General features: G+C 36.3%; 1 protein-coding gene and 1 long non-coding RNA gene across 28 annotated transcripts in view; both read right to left on the bottom strand.

The window, feature by feature from the left end:
- Positions 1-26,155, bottom strand: part of DNM3 (dynamin 3) — a 542,852-nt gene that overhangs the window by 31,453 nt on the left and 485,244 nt on the right. For all 27 annotated transcript variants that reach the window (XR_014816234.1, XR_014816231.1, XR_014816226.1 and 24 more), the window contains one exon: positions 7,562-7,726. Coding sequence is in view for 16 of the 27 variants with exons in the window: in XM_021063644.2 (XP_020919303.1) it covers positions 7,562-7,726 (165 nt within the window). In the remaining 11 variants the exon portion in view is untranslated. The remainder of the gene's footprint in view (positions 1-7,561; positions 7,727-26,155) is intronic.
- LOC146400116 (uncharacterized) lies at positions 12,738-19,241 on the bottom strand. The gene is made up of 2 exons (XR_014816244.1): positions 17,517-19,241; positions 12,738-16,981 (listed from the first exon to the last, which is right to left on the bottom strand). It is a non-coding gene; the product is annotated as an uncharacterized LOC146400116 (long non-coding RNA).

Below are 26,155 nucleotides of genomic sequence, written 5' to 3'. Positions count from 1 at the left end.
TGTGGCAGGATGAGAATGCAGAGGGTGCATATGTCATGCAGCCTTGAGGGAGAGAGAACCAATCACCATATTTCATCAAGTCTAAGACAGCACTGATTTTAAGACACACCACCCTTTTATGTGCCACCAAGAAAGAAACAAACACCATCAACTAAACAACAACAGAATGTCAAGATGTCATTGGGTGTCACATGAGTCTTTGTGTCAGAAATGTGAAAAAAAAGTGAGAATTAATAAAATGTGATTCCAAGTGCCTTTGAATATTATCTGACCTAATTCTCACTGCATACTTATTAAATATACTTAAATATCCCAATTTTACAGGTGAAGGAACTGAAGTTCAGAGAGTTTAAGCAACTTGTCCAAAGTCACTTAACATTAAGTTGAACTCCAAATCTTCTGACTTGAAATCTAGTGTTCTTTCCATTACCCCTTTGCCTCACTTTGAGTGCTTAGAAAAGACAATTTACGTTTAAGCATCATTATTTTAGAGTGGCGAACAAGCACACCAATTAACTTAAGCCTAGAAAAAGAAACCAACTTGGATTTTTTCAGTGTCTGCGTTACATGAGAAAGCTAATGCTTACCTAGAGCCCTTGGGTCTCTCTGAGAAAGGCCAAAGGCCAGTAAATTTAATTATCACAAATTCAAGCAGACAACAGAACACCTGTCACATGCTCAAAATTCCTGGGTTGTAGTTAAATTTGTAACTCAGAGATGACAAGATTCTAAAACACACAGCTTCCCTATTTTTTAAGGGTATTAAACTATGTAAATAATATTACTAATCAGAAAATTCAGCTAAACCCTGGCATTGTTGTGATAAAATAAAAAGTGTTCTCTGGAGTTCCCGTCGTGGAGCAGTGGTTAACGAATCCGACTAGGAACCATGAGGTTGCGGGTTCGGTCTCTGCCCTTGCTCAGTGGGTTAAGGATCCGGCGTTGCAGTGAGCTGTGGTGTAGGTTGCAGACACGGCTCGGATCCCGCATTGCTGTGGCTCTGGCATAGGCCGGTGTCTACAGCTCCAATTCGACCCCTAGCCTGGGAACCTCCATATGCCGTGGGAGCGGCCCAAAGAAATAGCAAAAAAAAAAAAAAGTGTTCTCTGCACTTATTTTGTAAACCAGGAGTGATTCAAATGTGGAAGTAATCTATCTACAAGACATATTCAGGCAACTGTCTGGTGGAACAGAAGGTTTATGTGTGATAGTTATGGAAGGTAAATTTGGCCAGGTAATCTGGGGCCAGATGTGACGACCTTGAATGCCAAGGAAAACTGTTTGAACTTTATCCACTTGGCAATGGGAAATCATGGAAGGCTTTTAAACAAGTAAGTAAAATAATAAAAGAGAGTTTTAGGGAAACCAATCTGGCTGTGATTGGAAAAGAATTTGCAAAGGTGGTAGTGGAGATAAAGAACTCTGTTAGGAGGCCACAGCAGGTCATTTATGAGAACAATAAGGGTTTAACTTATCAAGGTTGCAGTGTAATGGAAAATATGGGCACATCTAAATGACATTATAAAGGAAAAACCAACTGGACTTGGTGCTGTTTGGATGTGAAGCACAAGGAAGAAACAAAGACATCTCAAGAATTGAGGTCTGGGTAAGTGGAAGTCAAAGAAAGTCAGATTTAGAGAAAAGACAGTACATTTGGCTTAAGGAATATTTCATTCCCCTCCTTGAAGATTTATTTACTGCTAAACACACTTGCAGGTACCCAGGGAGTCATGCACATTTGCACAAATCTTCCATTCTGGGGTGTGTGTGTGCACTTGGAGAGATGCTGCGACTCCAAACTCAAAACCAGACAAGTTTCCTGGCATTGACCATCAGTTGGGTTAAGCACTTTCGAAACTTTACATTTTCCTGGAGTATTACTTAGAATCTACTAAACACAATTTTTTTTTTTTAAAAAAAGGTCTTTCCAAGAATAGATTTAAAGCAGATCTGAATTAAGAAGCAACTGTCAAACGAACCACAAAATAAAATAATAAGAGCCTGTTTCAGCATTTTGATCAAAGATCTGCCTTGAATCAACTCTTCTACATCAAAATGTTACACACTAAAACCTGCCTACTATCCAAAAGATTTGGCAATATTCTGAAATAATGTAAATAATATTAGCATGAGAGAAAACGGCAATATAGCCCAGTGGTTAAGGGCATATTCTTTGGAATCAGACAGCTCTGAATTTGAGTTCTAGTGCTAACACTTACTGTTCTTAGACAAATAACCTCTTTGAGTTTCAGATTCTTGATCTGTAAAATGAGGCTAATGGTAGGAGCTGCCTCAAGAATTGTTGCAAGGATTCAGTGAAAGGGGGAATATAAATTAGCTAGTGTGATGCCTATTGTTTAGTCAGCACTCCATCAACAAAAGCTGTTCTTTTTACAGGATACAATCAAACTTGGCATTGGGTATGTAGAGGCAGAAGAACAAATAGAAAGCTAGTACAATAGTGCTGACATCAAGTGAGTTCAATGTAGAGCATAAGTTAACATTTTGCACTTCAGAAATATTTTAGAAAGTCTCCTCTTCTCATGCTAGCCTAGCTTTGTAAAGCTACAACTGGAACAAAGGTAGGGGGACTTCGGGGAATTTCCAGACACTTCAGGGACTTTCTGAGCAGTTTGTATTTATGTGGTACAAATATTTAAATCAAGGATTCTGCACAACTGGAGGCCAAGTGGATCCCTTTTAGATGACAGCATTTAGAAAATATCTCACAAGAAAATGACATAAACTAATTATGCTTGGATGTGAAATTTGAAATAATATTTATCCTTTAATTATAACACCTTATAGCCTATACATCTTTGTATGGTTCACATACAAAAAAATTCTCATGCACAAAATCTCATTTCAGTTCAAACTCCACAGGCAAGATAAACAGGCATTACTGCACCATGTCGTTCTGCTCAGTGTAAAGGAATGTGAGGTCATTAAAAACGTTCCACATGTTTTCCTCTTTCTTACTTTAACCCTTCTCTAGCAACCTGCAGTATTTTTGGATCTTTAACTTTCTTTGTCTTTATTACTAAGACTCTTTTAAAGCCTTTATAAATAGAAGAGACAAGGTGTTTCTGTAATGTAGTGGTTATCATATTTGTCTCACAAAGAGCAAAGACATAGAATTTTTCATATAATTCAGTTACCAAGGAGACCATTTGCTTAAAATCTCTTTATTGCTAGAGGGGGTGCTACAGCATTGGACAGCGATAGCTCTCATTCACATGCATACACATGTAAAAATTTAATTGAGAGGTTTAATTTTGTTAGTTTTGGAGGGGGGCTTGGTTCGAACTTTGTGATTCTTTGAGAGCTCACAATTCTCTCATTTCTACTTAGGCCTCCTTTCCATTTCCCAGGGGTTTCATTTTGCTAAAGACCCAGAGAAGGTTTCCTTCTTAAAAAGTACCATCTTTGACTTACAAAAGTTGAGCAAAGAAGTTAGACACAAAAAAGCATCTACTGCTGATTTCAAAGTTCAAGGCCAGGCAGAACTCATCTGTGGTATAAGAAAACAGGAGTATAATCCTTGGTGGGGTGGGGGGGAGGGGGAGCAAGTGTGGGCTTCTGGGTCATCATTGGGATCTGTTTCTTGAGCAGGATGCAGAATTCTTGGCCCGTGGAAACAAAAGAGTGCTCTAGTATTTAAGATGTACTTTGCCCTCAAATAATGAACATTTAAAATGACTCTATTCAAATTAAAGTTACGGTCAGTTTTAAAACGAGGGCACATGTTACTAATTTTCTACCAAAGTGCCAATGACCAAGGAGAGTGAATGTGGGCCTCACTCAGGGGTCCTGGGGCACAGGCTCCAAGTGTGAAATGCCTCTAGGTTTCATATTTGGTTCTTAAAAATTTCCATAAAAATTTTACATTACATTTCGTATTATCTGGGTTTGTTCGAATATAAGGAACAATAAATTACTAGTTAAGATTCAAAACATTGTTTCTCATAGTCAAACAGACCCTAATTAAATCTTGGAGTAAAATGACCCCCCCCCCCGGGAAAATAGCTTTGTGTACATGCTATGAGGATTGGAGCCCCTAGTTTGAGAAAACTGGCTGCTAGTTTTCTAGGTTTTGCCAGATGCACTATCTAATGGTGAAGTAGAAAGACTCTCAGATTGTGACTGAGAAGATGTGAGTTTTAGTCCTGACTCTGCCACCCTCAGCCCCCTGGCTGTATGATCTTGAACAAGTCACAACCTCTCTTGGCCTCAGTTTCTTCATTTTGAATCTGGTCAAAATCATGAGTACCCAACAGGTGGTTGTTCTGTGGGTTCAAACATAGAATTATGTGCTACTTTGCTACAAACACTCCTCGGATAAAGCTGGATCCACTTCCCCAATTCTCTGATGATGGAGAACTTCTGGTGGTGTGAGCTACAGAGAAGAGGCCATCAAAATGTTCTTGCAGTGGGGTGTTATGTGTATATGAATTTTAAAGTCCCGGACAAAACTCTGCTGCTTTGACTGTAGCCTGTCCAGAACAACCGCCTGTCATAAACTTGCTATTTCTTTGTGCTGCTGTTACCTGGTATGTTTAAGCAATGAAACAGCTGCTGCATTTCAATAGACAAAGGCTTACAGTATGTCTGAGGCAAGGCATTTACTGCTGGCTTTAAACTTCTTAAACAATTCCATATGGAGACTTGAGTGGCAGAACTCTTAATGTAAACTTTCAAAGGAAACTGCCCACCAAATTCTGAAATTTATGAAAGTTGGCTGAAATATATTCTTTTTCAGAGGGCAGAGTAGCCATTCCCATTTCAAAGAGGAAAGGGCACAGTGCTGCTTTCAATAGTGATAGCCAACAGAGGACCAGGTTTTAGGCATTGATTGGTTCTGGAGCAACAGCTAGCTTTTTCATCCACAGCCATCTATAGAAACAGCAGGGTAAAGGAGATAGAATTCAGAATGAGGAGTCAAAGTATGTTTTCTTGCTGTGATTCTATGATTAATTCTCTCACTTGAAGATTTAAGTCAAATAAAAAATCAACATATTTGCATGACACAGTGCTCGGTGTTCACTGTGTTACTGTTCCTTGCACTTAACAGGATACTTTTAGAACGAACAGAAAGGGCTCAGACATTCTGTACAACAAGATGCCATAAGGATATAAGCATCTTTTAAAAAAGCAATCTGTATTTTTCATATACATAATTACACGTATATAAAGTTTAAATATATATGTAATATATAAAACTATATATTTTAACATATATACTTAAAAAGCAGATAAAATAATACTCAAAGAAAAGCAGTCATCCTAGACATAGGACGACTATTTTCTGTAAGATATAAACAAAGATAACCATAATTTCATAAGAAGCCAGCATTACATGATGTTTTTGCTTTCTTCATGGTCTTATTAATCTCTGCTGCAAGGTTTGACCTTAGAGGTAAAATCCTAATTGAACTCTTCTTTCTCATGACTCTAATATGTGAGGTCTCCCTCAAGACAATTAGCAGAACTTTACTTCCCTGGATAATACCCTGTAGGTGGGGAGTTCACCCTTTCATAAAGCAAGTGAGCGCACCAGTGAGGAATGAGGGCAATTACCCCCTCACGTTTCTTTGTCTTTCTCTGTGTGTTGTGTGTTTTTCTTGAGAAGGTGAAAGTAGGATAGATCTGCAATAGGGTTTTTTTTTTTTTCCCTTTTTAACTAATTTATGTCAAGCTACCCCTCACAGCTATAGACAGGAAGTGCTATTTCCTGTGCTGATGATTTAATATAGTGCAGAGCAGAGCAGCGTTTGAACTGATGGCAGCACTAATGACTCTCGGTAAAACAGTGAAAAGATAAATGATACTTAATCAGGAAAATGTTTAAACAAGCAAGTGCCTGGATACCACAGCAAAACAACCTGAACTCATTTAAGTGAAGTTAAGAGGTTAATTTAAAAAATACACAGACTATTTGTTTAGTACTTTATATTTTTCAAAATGGCACACAGTCACATTTATTATGTTCTCTGACAATTCTGCAGGGCAGCTCAGGGTTCTTAGTATAGTTTTAGAAGTGACTGACTTCAACTCAGAGGGGCCTAAACTCAGAGGGACCTAAAGATTTGCTTCAGGTCACACAGCAGGCCAGAGGCCAAGCTTCAGAATATAATTTATAGTTTCTAATCTATTCCCAATATAATGTCTACCTGCCACTGATACTTCAAAGCATATTACTAACCTTGTTTGAATAAACAAGAGGTATATGAAAACTGAGTTAAAAATAAGATTGCTCACCTGGCTAGGGCTTCTTAAAGTCAAGGAAGGCCCAGATCATGAATAAGAAATGAACTCTCATATTTAGAAATAGAATTTTGAAAAGAATCTTAAAATATGGATAATGGTTACTTATAATTCTTAACTTGGCAACCATATTAGTTTCTTACAATGATACTTTTCATTGTACTTCCATATGTACCATCTTTAGGAACAAATCCCTAGGCCAGATACTTTTTCTATGATTCATTTTTTACCTATGGAGGACATAGAAAGAAGGTATGGGTTCTGTCTTAGGTTAAGAGAGTCTGCAGCAGAACCAAGTATAGGATCTAGGCTTCTCCTGAGTTCTAGTGGGGCTCTTGTCAGTACTTTACCATCTAATTTTTATTTGTTACAAGCAAATGCTCGTAATATGTCATCAGTTTAAATAAAAAGGTGTCCTCCTTAGAAGATAACTGGAAATAAAATTATAGGAGTCTTACTTTTCAAGAGCTAGAAAAGCCTGCTATGAAACACTCCATTACAGCCTATCTTATCTAAAAGATAAGTTCTCAAATTGTGATATTTGTACTTTAACAGAGTAGCTACCAAAAGAACCAAACCAGACCATGCAATTTAAGTATTATATTCTGACAGCTATAAAAATAACCATGAAAAGGGAGAGATTGTAGGCAATACAGATCAACTGATGGCCAGTCTAGCGGGAACTTTTTTCCCCCATTTTTATTGAATCATAGTTGATCTATAATGTTAGCAGGAACATTGAGATCTGTGGCTCTATCACTTTTACCTTAGAAAAGAAAAGGTGCTTGGACTTTGCATCCAAGGTGATAGGGCAAAAAGGCCCTTTCCGGATTAAAATGGCATTCCATAATTTTTAGAAGGTGAAAATAATATTACCATATTCTGTGTGTACATATCTTTTGCTCTGAGTTCAAGGCAAAAAAAATTAAAGTTTAAAAAAATTTACAATTTAAATTTAAAGTCTAGGAGCCAGGGTATCTGGCTTTATTGCTGTCTTTGCAACTAGTTTATACCCTGACTATAGTTTTTTTGTTCTGCTTTATTGTAAGCAAATTCATATTCTTCTGGAGACTGCCAATAGAGAATAGCAAGACACTGTAGCTAGAAGTTTTATGTTTTCTTTCCTAAGTTCTCTTCCACTGGTCAGTCACTTATCCCTTGTAATGAAAAATGATAAATGTGGGTAATAAGTATCTCAACTATCCAGAAAACACCATACAGAAGCTGAAGAGAGTGTGAGCACTTTCCACACTAGGATGGGTTAGAAGTTAAAATAAGACAGTTCATAATCACTTACATTATTGATCATAAGGTGCATTATTGTTTTGGGAATTAGGTCTCGGATGCATTTGTTGATAATAGACATGTAGGAGTCCACGAGGTTGCGAATGGTCTCCACTTGCCTCTCCAACTGTGGGTCCATGGAGAAATTTTCGGCTTGGCCATTCTCATCATTTTCAGTCTAACAGAAAGGAAGGAAAACGTAGATTATTTCACATTTTATTCAGAAGAAGAAAAAAAAAGACATTATCAGCTGATGGACTTCTGTGTACTAAATCTGGAGTGGTAATACTAGATGGTAACATCTTTAATCTTACCAAACAGCCATAAATTCCGAAAGAGATCATACCCATGATCGAGGAAAAGCAAGTATTATAATTCTGAATGAATGTTTAGATGAATAACCAGATAAACAGTGCACCTAACAACATACCTCTAGAGAACAATCTAATCTTAGACCATGTGCAAGCTGGCCAAAGAACTGAATCCAAACATATGATGCAGATGCAAACTTCTGGGAGGGGTCTCCAGGGATCCTATAGATTAGAAATAACCTTGCTGTTGTTCTGGAACTCCTAGGTCTGCTCTGGAATGGATCAGCACTTGGATCAGTCCAGATTTAAAACTAAATCTCCTAGGCCTGGCCTGGAGCCAAAATAAGAGATACAGAGGATAATTCGTTTTTCCACGCACTTGCTGGAATTTGTTACATAAATTCATGCTTCTATCATCACTACTAAAGACTGGCTCTATTGTGAAAACCTTATAATTTTAACTTCCAACTTGTTATTCTTTGAATAAAACAGAACACATCCATACACAAAGAATTTATTTGTGCAACATGAGAGAAGCATCTGTTTTCTATACTATGCGACTTGAGTTAATTAATTTTGGCTTATCCACCAGAGGCTGGGCTGGAATGGCATCTTCATCATTAAGGGCTGACCTATTGGCTTGGCATTGAAATCAATTTGGAACAAATGGTCTCCATTTCAAGTCAGGTTGAACCATCTAAGCCCCAGAACATGATACAAATATTGTTAGTGGTCTGGCTACTTTCTAGCATTTGGAAAGATTTAATTACGAATGCAAAAAAAAAAAAAAAAAGGAAATAACTTATTGCTTCCAATATGGACATGAAGTGCTTTTCTTTGGAAATGTACATACTTTGATCTGCCAGGTTTTCAATTATCCAATCAGTTCTCTGCAAAACACTGTGCTGAATCGCTTAAGTGGATCTATAAATGACAAGCTTTAACTTTGAATCAATACGTATGTGTGAAAGGCATATTTGTAGGCCACAAAATCAACCATGACAAAAATAGAAATTAGTTCTAAACATTTATATAGGCTTCTGTTGCTCTTCTAACACCTTCAAAATATTAAAATAATACGTGCTCGCTCTAAAACACGTCAGTCATTTTCCAGTCCTGAGAGTCTTATCCCATACTTCAGGAGGACGACTGGAGGACATTTCTGAGGCATCTTACTGACATTATGGCAAGAGAGAGGATTGGAAGTTTCAAAAATGAGAGTTGCTTCCCTATACTATTTCTCTTTAAATGGACTTTGGTCACTGAAAGAAAGAATTAAATCGGGTCTTACATAGTTCTTTATTTTGTTATTAATTTGTGATATAATCACAATAGGACCTGGAATAAAAAGGTAAAAAACTAATGAGGTGGAAAAGTGATAGAGGGAAGAGCTATGGCATTGAAAAAACCAATCATGCCCCCAAATTTCTTTCAAGGCCATAAAAACCACTGCATATTGGGATCCACACTGAGCCCAAATTCTAAGAATCAGTGTTAACTGTGACATTGTTTTAAGGGTATTGTATTTGAAAGTGAAAATTTTAGGTTCAAACTCAGGCTTTATCATGCACTGGTTGTGTGGTTGCACCTTACTCATTTAGGGTGACTGAGACTCATTAATATGGGGATACAATTTAAAATGGGGAAAACTGTGGAAGCTAAATGGGATAAGGCATAGGAAGTAACCTAGCCAAAGGCCTGTGGGTGTTCAATAAATGTTAGCTTCTTTCTTTTTTGAATATTAATGAATAAGAGAGAGCTAGAGTTCCCACTGTGGCTCAGCAGGTTATGAACCCAACTAGTATCCATGAGGATGCAGGTTTGATCCCTGGCCTCACTCAGTGGGTTGGGGACCTGGCATTGCCATGAGTTGTGATATAGGTCACAGATTCGGCTTGGATCCCAAGTTGCTGTGACTGTGGCATAGGCTGGCAGCTGCAGCTCTGATTTGACTCCTATCCTGGGAACATTCATATGCCTCTGGTGCCTCCCTAAAAAGCAAAAAAACAAAAAAAAAAAAAAAAAAGAGAGAGAGAGAGCTGTTTGATTCTCACTACACATTATAAAAATTAAAATGAAAAATTTGAGCAGAAGACATTTTCAAAAAAAAAAAAAACCAAAAAGACAATCTATGGAATGGGAGAAAATAGTTTTAAACAATGCAACTGACAAGGGCTTAATCTCTAAGATATATAAACTACTTATACAACTCAACAGCAAAAAAACCTACCAACCCAATTGAAAAATGAACAGAAGACATGAATAGACATTTTTCCAAAGAAGACATATGGATGGCCAACACGCACATGAAAAAAATGCTCAATATCACTAATTATTAGAGAAATGCAAATCAAAACTACAATGAGGTACTACCTCACACCAGTCAGAATGGCCATGATTAACAAGACAACAAATAACAAAGGCTGGAGAGGGTGTGGAGAAGCGAGAACCCTCCTGCACTGTTGGTGGGAATGTTAATTGGTACAACCACTATGGAAAACAGTATGGAGGTACTAAATATAAAACTAAATATAGAACTATCGTATGACCCAGCCATCCCACTTTTGGGCATATATCCAGACAAAATTTTCCTTGAAAAAGATACATGCACCCGTACGATCATCACAGCACTATTCACAATAGCCAAGACATGGACACAACCTAAATGTTCAACCACAGATGAATGGATTGAGAAGATGTAGCATAAACACGCAATGGAATACTACTTAGCCATAAAAAGAACAAAATAATGCCATTTGTAGCAACATGGATGGAACTAAAGACTCTCATACTAAGTGAAGTCAGAAAGAGAAAGACAAATACCATATGATATCACTTATATCTGGAATCTAACATACAGCACAAATGAACCTTTCCACAGAAAAGAAACGCATGGACTTGGAGAACAGACTTGTGGTTGCCAAGGGGAAGAGGAGGGAGTGGGATGGACTGGAAGTCTGGGGTTAACAGATGCAAACTATTGCCTCTGGAGTAGATAAGCAATGAGATCCTGCTGTATAGCACCGGGAACTGTATCTGGTCACTTGTGATGGAGCATGATGGAGGATAATGTGAGTAAAAGAATGTATATATATATATGTCTATGACTGGGTCATTTTGCCATACAGTAGAAGTTGACAGAAAACTGTAAATTGACTATAATTGAAAAAATAAAAATCTTAAAGTACATTTTCAATTCAACATCTTCTACATGAAGTGGCAAACCATTTATTTTAATACTGCCATGTTTTCTGCAAGCTAGTCCCTTTGCCTGGGATCCTCTCCTCTCATCTGTGAAAACCATTCATCTTTCAAATCCAGTTCCACCATTACCTCTTCTAGACAAGCTTCCCATTGGTGCCCAGACACTTCACCCCTTGCTGCACGGTACTTCATCTCTGTCTTGTACTACCTTTTATTATTTAGTATGTAGTCTAGTTTTATGCTTCTACCCCATTAGACTCTGGAGTCTTGTTTATCTCTCCTTTCTCAGCACCTAGTGCAGAGCCTGAAGCACCAGAGAAGGAGGAGGAATTAACACTACTTCCTTGATTTAGGTTTACCTAAATCAAGGAAGCTGCCCCAGTGCATTGTGGGGTCTCCAAGAGTGCCTCCTTGTTAGAGAAACTGGAGGCCAGGGAAATCCCAAGTTGATGAATTAGGATCCACTATTACTTAACCATAGTGAGAATGATAAAACGATTACTAAAATATGTATGTAAGTGAGAACACATGATCTATAGCTTTGTGAGGAAAACATCTACATAAAGCAATATAAACCTCCATAATGGATAAAATACAATTCCTGTTTGTCTCTCTGATCTGACCCATATTGGAATTTCACTGTTGTATTGTACAGCAGGAGGGTGATGGCATTTCAGTGTCAATATATTACCTCTCTCAGAAACATTTATTGAGCACTTACCGTGTTCTAGGTACCGTGCTAAATAAGCACTTTACACAGAAGATTCATACCACAACCTTAAGAGGTGAACAGAATTATTACCATCAATGTAAGGGAATTCTGAGGCTCTGAGAGCTGAAATGTGTTCAATAAATATAAGATGAATATAATGTGAAATTGATTTTTTTTTCTTAGGTATAAAAAAATCAAAAGGTATCATCAAACAGGGAAACATCCATAATATATCAAGTCAGTTTCACAGATAAAATAATGAATGTAAAAGGAGTTTCTAGGAAAAAGATATTTAAATACTGAAATTTGTAAAAACAAATAAATGAGCCAAAAGAGAAAATCGAGATAAATGGTATTTATTAAAAGAATCTTGGAGTTCCTCTTGTGGTGCAGTGGGTTAAGAACCTGCAGAGGCCTGAGTTGCTGCTAAGGCAAGGGTTCAGTCCCCAGCTCAGTGCAGTGGGTTAAACGATCCACTCTTGCCACAGTTGCGGCTTATGTTTCAGCAGCAGCTTGGTTTTGATCCCTGGCCCTGGAACTTCAAAATGCTGTGGGTGTGGCCGTGAAAAAAAAAGAAAAAAGAATCTCCAGCAATATGAAATACCAGGAAAAGTATATCACCATCCCTATTATCACACAGAAACACTGAATTTCCCCACTTCATACTATTCTTAATATTTAGCCTTGCTTTAATTTTTACATATCAAAATACGCAAAAGACATTGACTGCCGCTTTTTGAAATCAGGTGCAATCTATAAGCAAAGTGTCAGCGTGAATGGAGAACACTAACCAGTTTAATTCAAAACATTGAAAAAAATTAGAAGTATTCCAAAATAACTGGTAAAACAATTAGAAATTCTCTTTAGTTTTTGGAAATACTAGTAGACATGTAGTCACATACAAATCTTAACGACTCTGATGATACCATGGATATGATGAGTCAGAGAATTCAAAATGCAAATTTATTTTTTTTTTCCTGATTTTAGAAAGAAAGAGTAATTGCCCCTTCTAATATGTCTAAGATCAATGGGAAAAATATACAGACATGAAAATTTTCTTTTAACTGAGTAACTGCAGAGAGCAAATGCTCCCTTTTCTCTAAGCCCAGCCTTAAGGAAATTCTCTGTCATACTCTTTTCTGTATGTATACTGTGTATGGCTATGTATTTTTTTCTTTGTTTAAATTATAGGATTGCAATAGGATTCTCTGCAGTCTAAGCACTGAAGTGACAGCTGTTTATCATTATCCTCATCAAGGGAATGTAAAATAAAAATAGTAATTTGTCTCTGATCTTTGAGGCAAAAAAGAATAGTCTGCAAACATTTAACCTTTTATGTGCAGGTTCATTGATGCTGTTTACAAAATGGCAATAATATTGTGAAAACCAGCTTTCTTATGAAAAATACAATGGACAGGCCTTCTTACTGCAAATTCTTAAAAAGCAGTTTTTGAGAAATCCAATGCAATTTAAACAATCAAAAATAACATAGCACTACAAATATAAAATTGTTTTTAAAAATTAGTATTATTTGCACAGTATTCAAGAAATAGGCTGCTTTATAAAATTTTAATGTAAAAATTCTCTCCTAAAGTCTTGAAACTTTAACAAGTAAAAAAATGAAGGAGCTAAATAAGAAATAATTTCCACCATACCTTAAATAGAAGCTCTGGGCTTGATCAGGATATCTGTTTTTCATGTGTTTTGCTTTTGTTTTCTTCCTTTCCTTAAATTTCTTAATTGTTTCATAGGGTTCTTTGAGGATCATTGAAGCAATCTACATAAGTCTGGTGACTGCAACTCTTTAAGAGTGGAATAATAGAAATCCAAAATATCCTGGCAATAATATGCACATAAACATACTATAGAGCTAAGGCGGGGTGTATGGTTTGCTTCATCTCTTCTCACCAGTGGAGAACTTTGGGAGATGATCTATAAATCTACATAAGTGATTTTTCCAGATAACCAATGCTTGCCTCTTTTAAAGCATCTTATGATTATTATACAGTTCTCCATGACCTTAATCGAAGAGTAAAAAATACCACTTGAGTTTTCTTAGTAAGCAGGTCATCATTATGAAAATACTGTTACCATGGTAACACTGCTTTGAATTTTCCAGCCCTGCATTATGGAGAATGTTTCACTAAAAATCTTTCCCCACTCCCAGTTGTTCACTTCTAATTTGCAGGGGCTAGAAAGTCAGGCAACCAAACTAGTCATAAAAAAAAAAAAAACTATGAGGGAAACAGGCTCCAGGAAGCTTTTGAGGATAGTCTAGGCTATATTCTGGCACTCCAGGATAGGTGTTTCATTATTAATTTAATAGATGTTTATTGAGTGTATCATGTGGACTGTGAGAGATATAAAGGAAGTCTAAAACCACACAGTACTCAGTGTCAGATGAGTCAGTGATCCAAAGGGCAGGCCAGGTGAGATCAAGTACAGTGGGCTTCCCCATGTGTGAGATGTACCTTCAGGGTTGGGTGAGATTTCAAAGATGGACTGAGAGAACATGCTCATTATTTTATCCCACGTACTTAGCATAGTGCCTTACAAATAGCAAGAGCTTCATAAATATTGTGAATAAAGGAGAAAACAAACAAACAAAACAATCCAGGCCATTTCCTGAAGGACTGGGTCCCTGTTTCAGAAGGAACCTCAGCAAGTGAGACTGGGGTGTCATCACAAGGTATGAGCCTGAATTCCTAGAACTGAGTTCTCCATGCACAGATAAATGACTATTTGTGTAGAGAATTGCATTTCAACTGATATAAAGATCCTAGTGACCCAGTCTGAGGATGTCCACAGATCTGAGCCATATTTGTAATCAAAATGCTGGGAAGAAAAGGGGGCATCTATTTGTATCTCCAATCGGTAAGAAACATCCCTAATACCGGGGAAAACACTGAGCCTAATCCAATCCAGGTTATCCATTGGATAAAAACTATGGTAGCAGGCAGGACCTGACTTTGGTTTGGTTGTTTCCAGTTTTATTCTTCCCTGACTCTTCCCTTTTACCTATTTTTACCTTTTTATTCTCTCTATAGATTTTCACCTCTAAATAGCATCATGATACACATTACAAAACTAGGTAAGATTAATGTGATATTCAACAGCCATTAAAAAACAACTCAGGGTAGTTCCCATTGTGGCACAGTGGTTAACGAATCTGACTAGGAACCATGAGGTTGCAGGTTCTATCCCTGGTCTTGCTCAGTGGGTTAAGGACCTGGCGTTGCTGTGGCGAGCTGTGGTGTACGTTGCAGTTGCGGCTCCGATTCTGAGTTGCTGTGGCTCTGGCGTAGGCTGGCGGCTACAGCTCTGATTCAACCCCTAGCCTGGGAACCTCCATATGCTACGGGAGCGGCCCCAGAAAAGGCAAAAAGACAAAAAAAAAAAAAAAAAAAAAAAAGAAAAAGAAAAAACCTCAGTATTTTAAAGACAATTACCTGATTAAAAATACAAACCTATCTTAATTATGATGTATATGCGTGTGTCTGTGTGTGTCTGTGTGTGTGTATGTATATATAAAGCTCTCACTCAGCCCAACAGCTGCCTAACAGTATATTTCTGTCTGGTGCCACATATGTTTAAGTCTCCATATAAATAACCTGGATGGTGAAAGCAAAGAATAATGGATTTGGAGGAATAAGGGGTAGGAGGACTTCCCTTATACAATTGGCAGTCATTGCATTTGCATTTAAGTTGCACTGAAACAGCTGCTTTTATCCGCAACTGAAAAGAAGTGGCTATGAGGATTCTTCAAGAAATATGAAAACTTACATACTCTGTCCTGGGGTCCTCCTAGAAGTTATAATAATTCCAACCTAGGCTTTTTAATCTAAAGGCCTATGTTGCTATATATAACAGAGAAGTTAATAAATATTAAAAATTAAAATATCAAATATTTTAAACACATTATTGAATACTGCTGCTTAAACAGTCTTACAGAAAATTCTTCCTGCAATTGGGTATATTTATATTTAAAAGATTTCAGTCTTTATTTATTTGGCCACACCTGCAGCATATAGAAGCTGAGCATATCTGAGCCCCAGATGTACACCACAACTGCGGCAACAATGGATCCTTAACCTGCTGTGTTATAGCAGGAACTCCCATCTTTATATACTGAGTTTGCTTACCATAAAAAGCAACCTTTAATCCCAACAATAAATAGTCTAAACAGAACAATTTAAATGATTTCTTTCTCTCACCACCATTTTTAATTTTAGATAATATTAATAATTTCAAAAGGGCCAAAACTATTTTTCAAGTATTAACTGTTGGGAAAAATATCTGCTTAAAATTTAACTTTGTCATAAAGAAAACCTTTTTCCTAAAAAGGTCTAGAATTGGAATCAACTGATATAAATTTCCTTTTCGGTAAAAAAATAATTGTAACATTTCTTTAGAACAGCAAAACAGGAACTAGAATATTTCCAAAGAGAAAAAAAACCTCTATAAAATGGGAGCAGATAAAAGAAGGGTAAACATAAAAAATAATCTGTGATGGTTAATTTTGAATGTCAACTTGGCTGGGCCATGGAATGCCCAGATATTTGACAATAATTATCCTGGATGTTTCTGTGAGAGTGTTTTTTAATGAGATTAACATCTAAACTAGTGGACTTTTGAATAAAGCAGACTGTCCATGATGTGGGTGGGCCTTAGACAATCAGATGAAGGCCTGAACAAGACAAAAAGATTAGCTTCTCCCAGAAAGAGAGAATTCTCCAGCAGACTGCCTTCAGACTTCACTTGCAACATGGGCTCTTCCTGCTTCTACAGCAGATTGCCTTCAGACTTGAACTGGGTCAAGTCTGGGTCAAGTCAAGAGGTCTGGCCTTCAGACCTCTCCTGGGTCTCCAGCCTGCCTGCCCATAGATAGATAGATCGATCGATCAATCTATTGATAACTAGATAGATAGATAGAGGCATACATAAAACATACATATACACATATATCCTATTGATTTTATTTCTCTGGAGAACCCTAATACACAATCTCACTATAGATTATAAAATGCTATGTGATTCAATGTTACATTGCCTCGGGTAGTTTTAGATGCTTAAGAATTCAGAGAGACAGATAGAGGAGAGTGTGATGGGGAGTTATAACGGTGCTATTCTAACGACTTACCTTTACTTTACAGCGTTCTATAAAGGAGAGAGAGATGAGCATAAAAATAATCTCTCTTGATGTTTTCTATTCTCTCACAAGGTCTTGCCATCCATCCTCTGTTGGTAGACCAAATATATTTGTGAAGCCTCCTCTCCCCAGCTCCCAGTACTAGCAGTTAGATGGGACTCTGCCCATCAGGCCAAATCCCTCTATACACCCAACCAGCCTGGCTTCTGTGAGGACAGCTGGCATGTGACCAAGCAAAGTCAATCACATCACGTGTGTCAGAACTGTTAGGAAGGAGAAGCTCCCTTTCAGTCAGGATGAAAGATGTAAGCCTGAGGGAAGGCCTGTCTCAGAGTGAAGAGGGGTCAAACCTGCCAGTGAATGAAGTCAACACAGAAAAGTGCACGGTTGAGACATGGAGAGGTGAGGATATTTAAAGACATTATTGGAATGTCTGGAACCAGCTGTGACAGCTCTATCTACTTCTGGATTGTGCACCGGGAACTATTTCCAGTTTCTTGGGATAGACCATGATGGAAGATAACACAAGAAAAAGGATATATGACTGGGTCACTCTGCTGTACAGCAGAAATTGACAACACTGTAAATCAACTATTCTCTAATAAAAATAAAATTAAAAATTGTTATGCTTGAATTTAATTTGTTACTTATAAACTAAAGAGTCCAAATGAATAAAACACCTAAATATTCATGATGTTCTCTCAGTCTAAAATTTGTTTTCTTCCACTTCCCCCTGTTTATCCTTCATAGTTTGGTGGGAACATAACACATCTTTAAATGCTGCAGCTAAAACACAGTATCCTCTGAACATTCTGTTTAGACATTTTATCTTCTGTCTTGTGCCTTAGGTATAAAAATGTCCATTTCCCTAACCAAAATGAAAGTTTCTTGAAGACAGGGATCATAATGATTTATGGAAAATCTGAAATCTCAACAAAAAAGTGAAAGTCATAGAGCTAAAACTATGCTTAGGCGATTTTTAAAAGATACTGCACTGATGCATTCATAGTACATTACCACATATGTTAGTTAATGGGCTATATTTTTCTTTTTTTCTTCAACCAAACTGGTAGACCAATTTCCTAAATATGGAAACATTTTTACATTGAAAGCTATGATGAGAAAAAAATCTCACGAGATGACAGTAAAATGTCAGGTAGTTTTCAAACTGATTTACATATATTAATACATTTAATTATATGGACATTTTATGAAGTAGATATTACTGTTGTTGTTATTCGCATTTTACAGATGAGGAGCCAGCAAAACTAACTCACTTGCTTAAAGTCATTTAGTTAATAAGTGGTAGAATAGGGATCAATACAGGTATTCTGAAGACAAAATGTATCCTTTTCCCTGCTACATATTACCTCTTCTCTGTCTTTGATTGTGGTGGGGTTGATGCTCACCCCACCCACAAAAATGATCTGTATATATCCTGAAATGAAACATGTGCTTTCAAATGCTACTAGAATAACTAAATAAAATCCTGTGAGAAATGCCTTATAGACATAAAACCATTCTTCATGAAACTGATCATGATGAAGGTTCTTTAATTCAGAGTGACTATTTTTCTGCTGCTAATTCGATAACATCACTATCAGCACAAATGTTTCATACTTAATTAGTCAAATATTACAATCACAAGGAAAATATGAGTGGCTGCACTTATAAGAAGACTATACCTGAAGATTAGGGGGAAAATGACCATCTCACAAGAGTAATCTACGCTGTAGGCATTCTACTTTTCTTATCTGAAAATGCATAACTGCAGAGAAATATTAAACTATTATATCCATCTTGCCATTTATTTAACAGATATTCTTAAAGCTCATTCACTTTAGAATCAGAGTATTAAGGGGTTATAAGGTCCGTACAATAAAACAATAGGTCTTTTTATAACGACTGAAAGATGGACAAAGGTATGAAAGAAAAATCATAAGTATTATAAAACAAAACCTGTCTGTTGTTTTGTTCTTCAAAAATGTTTACATGGATGAGGAATGATGCATTATAGTAAAGTTAGTTAAGTCCTAGAGAAGGCAGGGACAATAAAATTCAAATAGTGTGGAAGCAGCATGGGAGGTCAGAATAGATAAACTATATAATAAAATAATAGCATAGATATGCAGTGGCTTTATCCTTATAGTAGGAGTAAACCTTAAAAGTTCAATGTTAATACAGTATCACTTGTTTAATATGGAAAAACATGTAAAAAAGAGACCAAAAAAAGAGATAATGCAATGGGTTAAAAACACCCAATGTGTAGAACTCTTTGGGTAGAATCATTACTTCCCTCAAGAGTATAGAAAAAAAATGATGAAGCCTTTAAAGAAGCAGCTACAGTTTTTTCTCTAAGAGCCACTGTACACTATAGTTGATAAAGCTGTCAACTGGATTCTACTACACAATTCCCAAAGGAATTGAGTTGACTTTTTCAGTCATCCCTACAGAGGAGTTAGTGACACCTTCTCAGATATTCCAGAGCCCAAGAGCCTTACCAGATGATACAGATAAAATATCTAAAAGCTGCTGTAGAAAATTTAGGTTCATTTCTATTGATATGACAGATGAAAGTGACATCAGAAAAATTTGTCAGGTTGAGCTGTTGCAAATTTATTGTTTCCAATGTTCAAAAAAAGAACATTTCTGGTGATAGCACTGGACCATATCTGTCTGGATCACCAAATAGACAGCATGCACACTGGAACTGGAAAGGTATTTCCAAAGTTGCCAAAAACCAGAACTTCTGTCTTTGTACATACTCATTCTCAATTAAGTAATAAACTAAAATGCAAAGAAGTTTGTCTCAATTTAGGCAAATTTTTGGTTTATGAAGATAAAAATAAAATATACTGAATATAATGAAACTACTGATACTGAAAATAAGATTGACTGGACAAAGATCTATGTACCAGAAGTTATAGGCATTGATTTTGGAGTTTATTCTCTTTTGTTACTTCTGTCTATCCCTCTTCTGAAATTGTGTATGTGTGTGGGTTGCCTGGTTAACAATATGGAGGATGGAACATAGATTTTTAAAAAACTTACTTTGCTTCACTTTAATCCTAATGTTTGCTTCAGCTATCAAATTTTTTCTACTTCTCACAAAGTTGTAAAAGCTATAAGAGGTATGATTGCTTAAAGATCAGCAACTTATGGCTTCATTTAGAACAAAAAGTAAAAATATTCTAAGGTAAGCTTAATTAAAAGGTACAATTACTATGAGAAAAATTCTGTAATATTTTAAAGTTTGTATACATGAAATTGTACTGAGGGTTGTTTAAATATGTAAATATTTTATTTACAGACTTGAAGCACAGAGAAAAATTTATGCGGTTTCTTAAAAACTTTCTTCTCCTAGACTGTTTTAAAAGTGGTTTAGGAGCAAAAATCAGACTACAGTCACTAACAAACATTGATGAATTTAAGGTTCCAAACAATGCTTTTTTAATGACCAGATCAAGTTGTTCCATTACAGAATAACAAGGTAATTTTATATTAGAGATATAAATATTGCTAAGAAAATGTATTAATGCTGTATTCACAATTTCCCCCCAATTTCTCTTTTTCCTAATCATGGCTTCAAAATTCCTAGAAATGCTATTATTAGAGAGTACTATAATAGTCCCTCTGTCAATTGTTTATATCTGCTCAATTCATAATCACACTTTCAAAGGAAAATAGATATAATGATTTTTGAATTAAACAGCTGTGATTCAATAATGTATTAAAAATACAGATATAATCACTTCTTTTAGCCCTGAAATTACCAGGCAGTCAAGGGAGATATATAGATTGGATGATCAAAAGAGAAAAACAATAGCTTTTTCTGCATTATTTCTAGGAAAACAAACCAAAAAACTGTCAATAATTTTTAAATGCATTCACAGATGCTATCTCAGTTGATCCTCAAAACAATCTTATAATAAAAGAGATGGTATAGGAGGGATGTGATGAAATTAGACCACTTGATTTTACCACTTACTAACTCTAGGAACTTGGTAGGACTCTGCGCTTCAAATCTCCATCAAATAGAGTAATAATTTTACCTATTATCATTATTATCCTTCAAAGGGTTATTGTGTGGATTAAATAAATCACCAGGGTAGAAATTCAGAACTCTTGACACACAATAAAACCTCAATAAATTTTAGCCATTCTTCTTCTCTCTTTTTTAGGAAGAACAAATGAAAGCATAGAGAGGGGAAGAGATGTGCCTGAGGTCATAAGGAGACTAAGATCCAAAGAGAACCCTGATCTAATTTTCCTTGTGTACATTTTATGCTCTTTAGGTACCACCTCACAGTTTTTGCTCATTGGCAGTACTTAGGTAAAACTGAGTAATAAAAGTGAAACTAAATAGAACATGAAAAATTTATTCAGAATTAGAACTTTTTCTTACTCCTTCAACAGGTGCTGGAAACAGTGTTTTAACATTCCGAAGAAATAAAATACAGCATTTTCCAATAGGAATATAATGCAAGCCACATTTCTGTAGCCACATTAAAAAAGTAAAGCAAAATAAGTGAAATGCATTTTAATAATGTTTTATTTAACCAAATATATCAAAAATATTATCATTTTGACATGTGTTTATGGGCTAAGTTATATCCGCCCAAAATTGCTTTGTTCAAGTCCTATTCCCAGTACCTCAGAATGGGACTGCATTTGAAGACAGGTTCTCTAAAGTGGTAATTAAGTTAAAATCAGATCTTAAGGGTATGCCTTAATCCAATATGACTGGTATCCTGATAAGGAGAGAAAATTTGGACACAGGACACACAGAAGGAGGACCAGGTGATAACAGAGAGAAGATTGCTATCTACAAGCCCGTGAGAGAGATCTTAGACAAAACCAATCCCACTAACACACTAAGCTCAGATTTCTATCTTCCAGAATTGTGAAAAAACAAGTTTCTGTTGTTTAAGCCACTTAGGATGTGGTACTCTGTTATGACAGCCCCAGCAAACTAATACAATAAAGAACTAATAGGAAAATCATTAAATTGCTCCCTCCTTTATTCCTTCTTTCCTTCCTTCCTTCTTGCCTTGAAATGATGAAGGTATTGTAACACATTCAATTCTTATTCATCTACAAATGATTGTTCTAACTTGTGGATTTTCCAGATAATCAGCTGGGATCTGATTTTATCTTAATGACTAAATTTTGTTGCTCAAGAATATCTTAATCTCAGAGACAAGCCTCTCCTTCTTCCCCAATCAAATATATTTGCTAACAATCATGGCCTCATTGAAAAATTCATCAGTGGGCTAAGATTGAATTTACTAATTAAACTGATACTAGGGAAAACCTGTGTATTATTATTTTTTTTAAAAATACGACTGTGTTAGCATGTAACAGTGCATATCCACCAAAGGCTGATGTTAACTGGAATATAACCAAATGGCTTTGGTTATTTGTCACTCTTGTGACAAATCCTATATCATTGAGGATTATAGCTACTCACAGCCTAGTGTTGGGTTATTTTTACTCTTCCATATGTACTCATAAACAGGATGTACAACTCATGGTTTTACTTGGAAACTGGCATAATCTTTGGGTAAAAGTAGGTAAAATACAGAGCAGGGTTTAAATAACTTTCTAAAATATTGTTTATCACCTTGTAGTTTCTTTTCTTGGGGAAAAGAAATTATTTCAGTGATAATGTAAAAATGTTATGTTTTAGTTTTACAATAATTTTAAAAACTATAATGTTCTAATGACTCTATATTTTACCATTTCAGGCACTTAATATTTCCACTGGTTATTTCTAAAAGATGAGGCCTCCTTTTCAAAAAAAACATAACCCTGGAGTTCCCATTGTGGCGCAGCAGAAACAAATCCGACTAGGAATCATGAAGTTGCAGTTCAATCCCTGGCCTCGCTCAGTGGGTTAAGAATGCAGCATTGCCATGAGCTGTGATGTAGGTCACAGACTTGGCTTGGATCCGATGTTGCTGTGGCTATGGCATAGGCTGGCGCTATACCTCCGCTTCAACCCCTAGCCTGGGAACCTCCATATGCCTCAGGTTCAGCTCTAAAAAGCAAAAACAAATAAGCAAACAAAAAAAACCCATAACCCTGATACCATTGTTACACTAAAAATATTTGAAAAGAATTGCTTAACAGCATTGACTATTTAAAAAATCTTTTTCTTTGAGAAACTTTAAATACATGTGAAAGTATTTAAAATACATGCAGATTTCTATCAAACATTTAGAGAAGAGCTAACACCTCTCCTTCTGAAACTATTTCAAAAAATTGCAGAAGAAGGGATATTCCCAAACTCATTCTATGAGGCCACCGTCACCCTGGTACCAAAACCAGACAACAATACACAAAAAAAGAAAATTACAGGCCAATTTCACTGATGAACATCGATGCAAAAATCCTCAACAAAGTACTAGCAAACTGCATCCAACAATACATTAAAAGGATTGTACATCATGATCAAGTGGGATTTATCCCAGGGATGCAAGGGTTCTTCAATATCTGCAAATCCACCAGTGTGATACACCACATTAACAAACTGAAGAATCAAAACCATATGATCCTCTCAATAGACGCGGAAAAAGCCTTTGACAAAATCCAACACCCATTTCTGATCAAAACCCTTCAGAAAGTGGGCATAACAGGAACCTACCTCAACATGATAAAGCCCATATATGACAAACCCACAGCGAACATCATTCTCAATGGTGAAAAGCTGAAAAAATTCCTGCTGAGGTCAGGAACAAGGCAAGGATGTCCGCTCTCGCCACTACTCTTCAACATAGTTCTGGAAGTCCTAGCCACAGCAATCAGAGAAGTAAAAGAAATAAAAGGAATCCAAATTGGAAAGGAAGAAGTAAAACTATTGCTATTTGCAGATGACATGATACTATACCTAGAGAATCCTAAAGACTCTACCAGAAAACTGTTAGAGCTTATCCATGAATTTGGCAAAGTTGCAGGATACAAAATCAATACACAGAAATCGATAGCATTTCTATATACTAACAATGAAAAAGCAGAAAAGGAAATTAGGGAAGCAATCCCATTTACTATTGCATCCAAAAGAATAAAATACCTAGGAGTAAACCTACCTAAAGAAACAAAAGACCTGTACTCTGAAAACTACAAGCCACTGATGAAAGAAATCAAAAATGACACAAATAGATGGAAAGATATATCATGCTCGTGGATTAGAAGAGTTAATATTATCAAAATGACTGTAACACCCAAGGCAATCTACAGATTCAATGAAATCCCTATCAAATTACCAAGGACATTTTCACAGAACTCGAACAAAATATTTTAAAGTTTGTTTGGAAGTAAAAAATACCTAGAATAGCCAAAGACATCCTGAAAAAGAAAAATGGAGCTGGAGGAATCAGGCTCCTGGACTTCAGACTATACTACAAAGCAACAGTCATCAAAACTGCATGGTATTGGCACAAAGACAGAAATATAGATCAGTGGAACAGGATAGAAAGCCCAGAATTAAATCCATGCACTTACAGCCAACTAATCTATGACAAAGGAAGCAAGACTATACAATGGAGAAAGGACAGTTTGTTACAGCTTGTTTAATAAGCTGTCCTTGGGAAAACTGGACAGCCACATGGAAAAGAATGAAATTAGAACATTTCCTAACACCATTCACAAAAATAAACTCCAAATGGATTAAAGACCTAGATAGAAGACCAGACACTATAAAACTCCTAGAGGAAAACATAGGCTAAACACTCTCTGAGATAAACGACAGCAATATCTTCTCAGATCCACCTCTTAGAGTATTGACAATAAAAAGAAAAATAAACAAATGGGACCTACTCAAACTTCAAAGTTTCTGCACAGCAAAGGAAACCCTAAACAACACAAAAAGACAACCCACAGAATGGGAGAAAATCTTTGCGAGTGAATTAGCTGACAAGGGATTACTCTCCAGAATTTATAGATACCTTCTGCAGCTCCATACCAAAAAAACAAATAACCCCGTCCAAAAATGGGCAAAAGGTCTAAACAGACAATTCTCCAAAGAAGACATACACATGGCCGAGAAACATATGAAAAGATGTTCAACATCACTCATTATTAGAGAAATGCAAATCAAAACCACGATGAGGTACCACCTTACACCAGCCAGAATGGCCATCATCCAAAAGTCTACAAACAATAAGTGCTGGAGAGGGTGTGGAGAAAAAGGAACCTTAGTACACTGTTGGTGGGATTGTAAATTGGTGCAACCACTGTGGAAAGCAGTATGGAGATTCCTCAGAAAACTAAACATAGAACTACCATTTGATCTAGCAATCCCACTCCTGGGCATCTATCCAGAGAAAACCACGACTTGCAAAGACACATGTACTCTGATGTTCACTGCAGCACTATTTACAATAGCCAAGACATGGAAACAACCTAAATGTCCATCAACAGAGGAGTGGGTCCAGAAGAGGTGGTACATATACACAATGGAATATTACTCAGCCATCAAAAAGAACGAAATACCAGCATTTTTAGCAACATGGATGGACATAGAAACTATCATGCTAAGTGAAGTCAGCCATACAATGAGACACCAACATCAAATGCTTTCACTGACATATGGAATCTGAAAAAAGGACAGACCAAACTTCTTTGCAGAAGAGATGCTGACTCACAGACATTGAAAAACTTATGGTCTCCGGAGGAGACAGTTTGGGTGGTGGGGGGATGTCCTCGGGCTGTGGGATGGAAATCCTGTGAAATCAGATTGTTATGACCATTATACAACCGCAGATGTGATAAATTCATTTGAGTAATAAATATATATATATATATAAAAATTTAAAAAAATAAAATACATGTAGAGAGTAGAGAGAATAATATAAATTAACTTGTGGAAGTTCATCACTTGCTCCAAATTCACTACATGGCCATCCTTGTTCCACCATTCTCCTCAAGTATTCTGAGGCAAACTCCAACATCATATAATTTTATCTATGAATATTTCAGAATGTATCCCTAAAAGAGAAGGACCCTTTATAAAGATAACCACAATACTATTACTACACCTAAAATATTAGTAACAATTTCTTAACATTAGAAATATTCACTGTTCACATTACATTTCCTCAACTGTCTTTGTAAAAAAAATGTTTTTAAGTTTATGTGTTTAAATTGGAGTCCATGTAAGTCTATTCACTGTGATTTGCACATTTATCTCTTAGGTTTATTTCAATCTTTAGATATTTCAATCTTTAGATG

This window comes from Sus scrofa, chromosome 9 (genome assembly GCF_054392235.1).
Source record: "Sus scrofa isolate SSC_HxYL_T2T_F1_AM1 chromosome 9, Sscrofa_HxYL_maternal_Yorkshire_Landrace_v2.0, whole genome shotgun sequence".
NCBI classification, from domain to species: Eukaryota; Metazoa; Chordata; class Mammalia; order Artiodactyla; family Suidae; genus Sus; species Sus scrofa.
Note: the sequence above shows the minus strand (reverse complement) of the source record. Positions and strands in the feature narration are given on the sequence as shown.